The 10,593-nt window shown below is 37.9% G+C and overlaps 1 protein-coding gene across 1 annotated transcript in view; it reads right to left on the bottom strand.

Annotated features, from left to right (window-relative positions):
- The window catches only part of rims2a (regulating synaptic membrane exocytosis 2a), a gene marked incomplete in the record, with an annotated part of 146,644 nt that overhangs the window by 89,082 nt on the left and 46,969 nt on the right, over positions 1-10,593 (bottom strand). Inside the window, 6 exon segments of the mRNA XM_014017099.1 lie at positions 564-702; positions 3,984-4,052; positions 7,937-7,963; positions 8,217-8,370; positions 9,126-9,318; positions 10,046-10,176. Of these exon segments, the coding sequence (XP_013872553.1) occupies positions 564-702; positions 3,984-4,052; positions 7,937-7,963; positions 8,217-8,370; positions 9,126-9,318; positions 10,046-10,176 (713 nt within the window).

Here is a 10,593-nt window from a genome sequence, read left to right as displayed (position 1 = left end):
TGAGAGAGAGAGAGAGAGAGAGAGAGAGAGAGAGAGAGAGAGAGAGAGAGAGAGAGAGAGAGAGAGAGAGTGCACCTGTCAGATGAGTAATTATCTGACACCCAGTAGTGCTCCACTTTAGTGCTGTAAAGATCTAAGGTCACAGGTAGGTGAAGCTTTCTGCTGTGTAACAGAAAAGCTCTGGGTCACCCCTCTTGTAGTTCACACTTCACAAACTCCCTCCTACTGTTTAGGCAACACATATCCTTCTGTTTAACCAGGGCAATACAAACCTAAACAATGCAACACACTACATATTGTAGGAGTGAAGGTGCGTTTCATAGTTTAATGGCACATTGTGGAGATTGATCACCTCTAATGTTGCTGAGTAACCACTCTGAAACAATTTTTTGCAGATTTGTATACAGGAAAGTTTACACATTCAAAACATGTTCAAAACTGGAATTTAAAATGGGTCTCAAAAACATGTTTACGATCACAGTTTTATTATCATTTAATCAAAGACACTACTAGCACTCAATAATAAGAAAGGTAAGCTCTAAAGTTTTCTATGTCATGGTTACCTGGAAGGTGGAGGAACACTTGGAGAGCGCGACCGCACCCGGTTTATTTCAGCTGATCGAGAGCAGTGGTTAGACGACATAACCTGCTCAGGAACTGACAATGTGGAGCTCTGGAAGTCTCTTCCATTTGGCCGATAGTCTGAAAAAGAGACAAATTGGAAAAGAGAGGTTTAAAGAGAAATACATAGCAATGGCTCCTTACTTTTAAAGCAACACTTTAATAGTTCAGTGTGAGTTCCTTTTATGTTTTACTGAACTTAAACCATAAAAATGTTGCCTTCATTAAAGACAAAAATCTCTAGCAATACAAATCCAATTTGACCAGCCACTTTTCTCAAAGCTAACCTAAATGACATACTGCGCAGGTAAACAACTCCATGTTTTCGATATGCTGATTCCATTTATTCCAAAATATGAGAACTAGATTTTCATATAAGTGCATTTCATCTGCTGTGTTAACATTGTCTATTAAATATTAAAATGGCCTTAAAAATCTGAAACATTATAATGATTTTTGTTCTGCTAGAATGATTAGTTCATTCAACTTGAAAGAGTTCATCACCAATAATCAGACATGGTTAGAAGTCGTAGTTAAGGTCAACACCTAGGATTATTAAAGCTGATTGATATTCATTAGAGAARGTAGAACATTAAAGTAAATTAAAAGAAAAAAGCTTAAATGTTTAAAAAAGCAGGAAGAGTGGAACAAACTGGAACAATTGATAAATAAATTTGAAGCCCCACTTACCCAACTTTAGACTTATTAACTTGATGAAAACAAGTAATAACTTGTAATGGGTCATAAATTGATTTGCCTGGCCCTTGCCTTCCTACGCAGTTCCACTCAATTCTAGTTTCCCTTCACTGCTCTGTCTGGGATTTCTCCCATAGACAAGGATTTCTTCAGGAGAATTTCATTCGGGCCAATCAGAGAACAGAAGGAGTTTTGAACAATGTTGATTTTCTGCGCAGTGTCTGCTAGTTAGTTTAGCATACGGCAGTGGAGGAAGTGAATGAAGCCAGTCCATGTTGATAAGGCTTCCAAATTAAATTAAATTTGTCTGACAAAGCAGCAGCTCTCATTTACAGTCGTCTCATTCGGCTCGGTACTTCTCTCCTCTCATTGGTTTGTTTACAGCACACGCATTTTCAGGTTAGCTTAGCCTCCTTCACAGTAGAGCTGGCATACACAAATGTCACAGCCAACTGATCCAACCATTTCAAACTTCAGCAGAGGCCACGCCTCCAGCAAGAATCGCTTCTCTATAGATGAGAGCCCAGACCCTCGTATGAAGCTAAGCGAAGGACAAGGGGCTGTTTTTAACCAGGGTATAAATTGATAAGCTGAGGTGGTGGATTAAATGAAATCAAAATGTTACAAGCTAATTGTTTCATGTATTAGCACGTAACTTGGTAACAAATATTTTTACAACAGCCCCATTTGAAGTCAAATTAGGAGTATTACACTGACATTGAATTTGGCTTATATCCTTCCAGAGTACCATCATGAACAGAGATGAATGGGAGGAACTATTTCTAACAATATCTGTGGATGCTATAGAAATGTGTCTGCAAGTGTGGAAAAAGTTGGAAAATAATGAAAATATTGCATTGAAACTTGGATCCTGCTGATCGTTATTTTTGAAGGACTTTGATCAGCATTCAGCACAAAAATAAATATCTACTGGGATACCCAATTAAAAGTGCAATGATAGAAAAAAAGTAATGGTTTCCAAACATTTCAACTTGTGACCCACAAAATAACAGTAGCAGAGACCTGCGCCCCCAACTATTTTTTGAGTGATAAACATTGGTATCGGGTCAAATAAATGAGGGCACAATATTATTGTGCTTTCTTATCAACTTTTTAGTGCACCAACCACACTACTTTGTAACAACTAAGGAAAAATATTTGTTGTTAGTAGTTATTTTTAAATGTAAATAATCATGAAAATATTTTCAAGACCCCACCTTGATGTTTCAGGTCTCGACCACAACTTTGGGAACCACTCGTACAAAGATACTGAAAACTTATGGTTGGAGCACAACCAGTATTACGGTTAAACGGGTACTAGGACACACTGGCATTAATGGCAATGAAAGAGCTGACTACCTTTCAAAAGCTATCAGTCAGGCCCAATTCAAGGCACCCGAGCCTGTTGTAGGTACCTCAACAACAGTCTGTAGGACTGCCCTACAGGCCTGGATTAGATGTCCAACATTCAATCCTCTGGAGGGAGCTGACGGACTGTAGACAGTCACGGGAACTGATTAACGGCCCAAATCTAAGGTTTGGGAAAGCTCTCATCTCCCTGTCAAGGAAAACTCCAAGTTCACTGGTTGGAGTCCTAACTGGGTACAATCTGCTCAACCACAAAATGGTGATGGGACTCCATGACAATGGTCTGTGTGATGTCTGTGGCATTGAATTAAGAGACCTCTTTGCACTACTTAGACCACTGCCTGGCTCTGATCAGTCAAAGGAAAATGATTTTTGGGGACGCCTTTATGGATCCTGAGAAGCTCAGAACACTGAGCGTTTCTAACCTTGTGTCCTTCATCTGAGGGAAACAAAGGTTTGATTAAAGTTCAGTGTCTTGTTGGGGAGAGCAATGGGCCCACTTACAAGACCCCCACTCATATGGGTTCTTTATCCATCCCCACGCACTATAAACCATAAGCCATAACCTTCATTTTATCACCCACTTACTTACAGTATAAAGCTGTGAAGATGTATGAATTTGTATGGGTTCCTAATGAAAGATACTCGAATAAAGATACTGATGGCTAACACCTTAATCTCAGTGCTCGTTGTGGTTTATGAACCAGACAACATCATGGAAACAGTATCATTCTCACATATACATTAACAATATATTTTATGTAATTTTATTGTCCTTTTTTTAGAAAATGCAATAAGGACAAAATCTGAAAACACAAGTGTTTTTTCCATACTCTGCTTTTTTTAAATGTACAGTATCAAGATCAGAAAATAATACAAGAAAATGTACTTTTTCATACTTTTCAATATTGCATGAAAATCCTGTTATTCATTAGTAAAATAACAATCAGCAGGAGAAAAATTGACTGTTAAAACCAGTGTTTATATGCTTAAGCTAATAATATTGTAGATGACCACATTCATGTGCACACCAAATCTAAAGAACCTGTCACACTATAATGTTTTAGACAATTTAGGAAAAGGTTTGTTCAACACTAAAGATGTCTAAGCTGAAGATTGAATTTAAAATAAATCTACTGGAAGCCTCTTTTGGACCTATACATTCTGTATACATAGCCAATGTGAGTAAAATAAGTATCCCCAAAAATGAGTCATAATAAAATTATCATAAGTCAGCATAAGTTGTCTAAAATGTTATAGTGAGACAGTACCTTTAGACTGGARAGTAACATATTTACCTGTTATAACTCCTACTCCATCTTCACAGTCATAGTCTGATATCTCGCTGTCACTTATCCTCTGGGATCCTTTGAGATCAAGATAAAAGTGGCAGAATAGAAAACAACAGAGAGAGAAATGGAAAAAGGAATGATTCGTTTTTTATACCCTTGTACATGCTCATACTAATACATAATATTCATACTTTTCACAATATAACCTGTATTGATTTACATAAAAAAATCAATTGACAGACTTTTCTTTAAATGTGTACTTTTATCTGAAAAGGTGGGGTGTGTGTGAAGTGACATGGCAGCTCTTTCTTCATTAACCCAAGTTGATTTACCCCAAAATACACACACAGCACCAATAACCCTAACCACATCCCTCCATTTTCACCTCTCAGTCAACTTAAATCAAGTGGACACGCATGCTTTTTCAAAAATAACAAGTGCTGCTCTCTGGCAGCACCACTCCCAATCTCTCATCTCGGTTGGCAGAAAACTTTTTACAGCTGTCAGCTGTTTCACCTCGACTAATACAAACGCTCAAAAGATTGTTCTGGTGAGGAGGGAGGAGGCCTTAATCAGCCAGAAGAAACAGAACAGTAAAGGAGTTCCATGTAAATCACACTAAAATACAGTCTGAAGCAGCTGGAAAACAATCTGCTAGCTAATACACTCTAACAGGCATGAAGGAAACCACAAAAATACTGTAAGTTTCAGGTTTTGCATTGTGTTCAAATTATGTTTTTACAAAGAGAAGGAAATTTGTTTTTTATGAGTTTTGGAAGGTTATTTTATTAATATATGTATGTGTGCACTCGAAAATCAGCTCAGGTTGTGGGTTGCTTAGTATTTAACTGTTTTAAGCCAGTCTTAAGAAAATGCAAGAAGTTTAAACACAAGCAAAGAAGAATGAGCAAAAAAGAGTAGCATCAGTAAACTCTGATTGGTAGATGGAAAATACTTTGTAGTAATACAAACTACAACCTGGTACTTGGTGCTGTTTTTTTTTATAAACACCATAGTGTGTCACAGTGTTGATATAATATGATGTTTTGCTTTTTATTCCCTCATCTTCCCTTCCCTTGTGTTTTTCAGTTTTTCTTTGTTTCTAAGTTGGCGCCATGGCAGGCTGCCTGTTACTGCAACTCCATTGTCTTGAGCTGCTGTAATGTTCAAATTTTCCCACTGTGGGATCAATAAAGTTCTATCTATCTATCTATCTATCTATCTATCTATCTATCTATCTATCTATCTATCTATCTATCTATCTATCTATCTATCTTACAAAGTACATACCTCATACTTAAAAAACCTACAGGGGGTAATTACAGGGTACTTCTGGGGTTACATAAAAGGTGCATCCAAGGTAATTATATGGTATTTCCTAAACACTATACTGAGTAATTTCAGAGTACATATGGGGTAATATGCAGGGTAACTGCAAGGTAATGTACAGGGTAATTATCTTGGACTTGCAGGGGTACTTAAGGGACTGTTTACAGAATAATTATTGGGTACTTATGGATATGTACCAGGCATATAACCTGTAATTTCCCAGGATGTTACCCTAAGTACCATCTACACACCTCTGTAGGAACCCTGTGATTACTCTGAACATATATATGTTGGTACCTTGTAACTGCCCTACACCTATCAACTGAAGTACCTTGCAAGTACCACGTACCACTTTTTAAGTAGCAGGTATGTACCCTGTAAAAACTAGATTGTATGTATTGCTATTAAATATTCATAKTGTACCAATCAGTACAGATTACAGCATAGTAATAACTTATCAAGTGCTGCCAAAATGATTGCCTTGGTCATTAAAACATCACTCTGAGATAAAGAACAAACACAGTTGCGAGGATACGGGTGTAGGTTGCAGGGTAGGACTGTATGGTAGTTTATAGGTGAAGAAATGGGGTAAGGGAACACTTTAACTTTAAACTCTCTCTGAATTGGGCTTGTGTCTGCTACCCTGAGTGGATTTGAAACCAGAGTGCTAAAGTTTACAGCAGCTCTCCACCTTCAAATCCATCTACGGCAGCAGAAACAAGCAGTTTTTACAGAATAAGAGGGGCAGTGGGAGGTCAGAGTATAAGGAGGCTTATTTATTGCAGGCTGTAAAAATATTTATTCCCTTAATATTCTCACTTTTTGTTGATGGGTTTATTCTTGTTTTCTTTAATGTAATTATGAGTAATGGATGTACATAAAATACTTCCTATAATTTGGATAATTAAGAAAGAATGATCACCAATGAATTTTCCACACAAACAAATCTATAGAGAGGTACAGACCAGGTTTGGGCCATTTAAAAATAATCAATCAATCAATCAATCAATCAATCAATCAACCAATCAATCAATCAACCAATCTATCCTCTTTACTCACTTTCTATGCTGGGTCATGGCATGGCTAGTGCTTGTCCCTATTGGCCTTTGTGCAAGGGGAAAGAAGGGGGGACACCCTGGACAAATCCATCGTAGCTATGAGGCAAACAAGGCAGCAAACCATTCATGTTCTGACTGTTTTGAGCTACCAAATAACCTAGCATGCATGTTTTTAGTCTGTGGGAGTAAACCAGAGTACCCACCCAAAATCACATGCATGCACCAGGAGAACATGCAAACTCCACACATAAAATACCCCAACTGAGTAATGAATCCATGACCTGCCAAGAGAGGGTTTTCCTGGTGGCTGCAGGTCTATCCTTTTACCAATAAACCCACTGTCCCTCCTCTGGACATGTCCAAACCAATATACCCACTGTCCCTCCTCTGGACATGTCCAAACCAATAAACCCACTGTCCCTCCTCTGGACATGTCCATACCATCTCAGTCTGGTCTCTAACTTTATCTCGCAGTGGTTCAACTTATGCTGGACCGCTGATGATCTCATTTCTAATCTTATCCATACTTGTCAAGGAGAACCTCAACATCTTCAGCTCTGACACTTCCAGTTCTGTCTCCTGTCTTGTTGTCATTGTCACTGACTACAAACCATACAACATAGCTGGTCTCACTGCTCTTTTATGAACCTGTCCTTTGTACTTTACTGATACCATTTTTGTAACTCTTGAAAGCATCCTGTCTGGACTCTTATTCACCTCTTTACCACACTCTCACTTTTCCTGGACAGCAACTCTAATTATTTGAAGGCCCACACTTTTGTGACTTCTGCTCCTTAAAGCCTCACTGTTCTCATAACATATTACAACGTCATCTGCAAACAGCATAGTCAACAAGGATTCCTGTTGACCTCATCTGTTAGTCTGTCCATCAGAGCAAACAAGAAGGGGTTCAGAGCCGATCCCTGATGCAGTCCCACCTCCACAACTCTCTCTCTCWGAACTTCATTGTGTGGCTCATAAACATAAATCTCTTAATTCCCTCCACCGGTATGTCATCGAGTCCAACTGCCTTCCCTTTCTTCATCCTCACTAATCTTTCTGAATTCCTGGTCCACAGTTTCTATGACCTCTTCTCTTCATTCATTAACTCCCCAAAGTGCTCCCTCCATCACCAACACCAAACTGATAAATTTGAGAATCAGTGTCATTTTTGGACGAAATAGAGTCCAAATTTGAAGAGCATCTCATGGAGGAGATTAGAAAACGTTATGATACGTCAATGAAGGAATCTAAAGACTTTCAGCGAGCAACAAATTTGTGGAAGGAAACAGCTCATATCCAAATGACTTCTAGTCACTTGGAGATTCTTCCTTACCACCCATAAAAGTATATTTTTCAGATAAAATATATTTCAAAGACTAAAAAGGAGAGTATGCTGTGTAAAAATAATACAACCTCTCCAAAACATCTTTAAATTCCACAATGTAAAGACATCCAATCATAGAGAATACCAAAAGGAGTGAATACTTTTTCAGCCCACTGTAGAGGTGGAAAAAAAACACTAGGATGGTCTTTGGAGCACCAATGCCAGGGTGTTGCAGGGGCCTTTACCTGAGTTGTGTGAATATGAGCCCTTGTCTGTAAAACAAAAGCAGTATGTTTGACATGACACAAATAATAAAATAAATAATATTAAGAAGAAAAATATGTGTGAAATTTCTGTTTGATGTGTTTTGGTTTGTACACCAAAACCTTTGCACAACCAAATTCTTCCATGTTAATAACTTTAATGTGGATAAAAGGTCTCTTTACTGTGYAACTGTGGATCTCTAGATGTTCAGATGCATGATGCTTGAAAAATATTTGTATAAAAAGAGACAGAATTTCTTACTCTGCAGCCGCCGTGTTGGACTCTCTCCATGAAGCTGCCTGCGCTGTGCATTTGGGGAGGCACGTGGAAGTGGGATGGATGACACGTCGTGTGTTTGTAGCTTGTACCAGTGAGGTTCGTCATCTAAAAGAGCCGTCTCCAGCTCAATAAGGATCTGCCAGAAGAACAGCAACAGAGTAAAATATAAACATGCCATCACTAAGACTTTGTTCACTAATGAATTTACATGTACTAATAAATGTTTCTATAATATTCATGGAGCTTTTACAGCAAGCGTGGTCTGTGGGAGGAACCCACATTTGCATGGGGAGAAAATGCAAACTTCACACAGAAAACCTCCAGCTGGGAGGCAATCTTAAGACCTTCTTGCTGAGAGGCAACAGCTCTCACTGCACCATATTTAGTTTTTTTTAATAATCAGAAACAAATACTATCCACTAAATACTAAATATCTTGCAAATGAAGGCCAAACTTTTGACCACTGAGACATAACCAGATGTGATCAATAAAACAAATATTTGTTTTTTCAATTAATCTAAATCCAAACATCCAAACATTCTTGATGTTTCAAAGTTCTGAGAAATATGTAACAGCCATTAGAAGTTTGTTAAAAGACAAGTATTTTGTTAAATTATTTAGCACGATGATCCAAAATAAAGGAACATGAAGACGTAAAATACAAAGCAACAGTTTTTAAACAGCAAAACTTACATTGAACARAAAACATAAAAACATGACTTTCACTTATTAAAATGTAACTTTTTGGTTTATTTGATCTAGTTGTGGTCCCTATATTTTATTATTTATTACTAGATTTTAAATGTACATGTAAAAGCAAATACAATACTTCTTTTAGTCATGGGAATAAAGTCAAATGATCATGACACAAAATGGGGGTAATGTTCTTACCTCTCCTAGGAATTCACTCTCCTCCTCCCTTACTCTGGCTTGGTCCCACAACGTGATCTCCAGCATGCGCTCTCGAAACTCCCGCCGGTGGACCGGTGAATACATAAAGGTCTGATTCCATTTGGGCTCTAAGGATTTCTTTACTGTTTTTGTTCTCCTCTTGCTTTTGTCACTGGAGGAACAATAATTCAAACTGTTTATATTTACAATCATGACAGCGAAGAGCCACGAATACAAGAAATCCACAACATGACACCACACAGACACAACATCAACTAATTATAAGTAGAAGTGAAAGCTATTGTGCTGACATTTCAACATGTCCACAATTACTAGTTTGTACATTACCTGATAGTAATGGGTAAATCACAAGGGCACACAAGCTTGTGACATCAGTAAAATAATACAAAAATCCATCCATCCATTCAACCATTTATCCATCCATCCAGCCATCCATCCATCCATCCAGCCAGTTTCTACACACAATTTTTCCTCTTCGTAGTTGGTTGTGTTTCCCATCTCCAGCAGTCATTGGGAAATAGGTGAGATACACACTGGACAGGTTTCCAGTCCATGACCCCACAGAGACACACAAGTCAGTCAATCTTGTACACATACATTTAAACTGAGGGTAATTTGCAATCACCAATTAAGCTAACATGTACTTTATGAGTTTGGGCCATGGGAGGAAGCCAGACCATAAGAGAAAATCTACTTGTGCAAATTCTACACCGAAAGGCTTCTGGCCAATACTTGAGCTTTCAAACTTCCTTTAAAGCAGTAGTGCTGAACAACCACCAGTGACAATTGGTTCAGTTCAAAACAAGACCCTGCATCTGTCACAAAGTGGTCTATCAGCTTATTTTTAAAGGAACTGTACTGATTTCATACCTAAAATAATGAGTTTCTTTTCCTCTTACCTTCTGTCAGGGAGAAAGTAGATTTTGACATAAGGGTTCCTGGGCCGCCCGTCTTCCCTGGGTGGCAAATCTTTGGCGCCCAGGATGGTGACTATTAGCTGGTGACCCACTTTGTCATACCATAGTTTGACCTGCGAGAGCAGAGGAGGGATGACACTCTGAGAGACAGCTTAGTGACAGTTCAGGAAGAAAAACAACAAAAATAATAATATCAGAGGAAAAATAAAAAGAGAAAGGGAATAATGCAGGAGAAGATGATTTCATCAAGACAGAACTGAAATTAATACAGATTCATTTAAATCTATTTATGTTGAGTTTATATTTTCCAAGTTAGTAATGTGTGCATTGTTATCCACTGTACTAACCCTACAAAAAAGATACGTAACTAATGATGTCAGGCTTTGTTTTAGCAAAATATTTGTTTAGAATTGAAATATTTGCTTTAACGTTAATAAAGCATGGAGCCTAAATCTATCTATCTATCTATCTATCTATCTATCTATCTATCTATCTATCTATCTATCTATCTATCTATCTATCTATCTATC

Source organism: Austrofundulus limnaeus, unplaced genomic scaffold (genome assembly GCF_001266775.1).
Source record: "Austrofundulus limnaeus strain Quisiro unplaced genomic scaffold, Austrofundulus_limnaeus-1.0 Scaffold161, whole genome shotgun sequence".
Classification (NCBI taxonomy): domain Eukaryota; kingdom Metazoa; phylum Chordata; class Actinopteri; order Cyprinodontiformes; family Rivulidae; genus Austrofundulus; species Austrofundulus limnaeus.
Note: the sequence above shows the minus strand (reverse complement) of the source record. Positions and strands in the feature narration are given on the sequence as shown.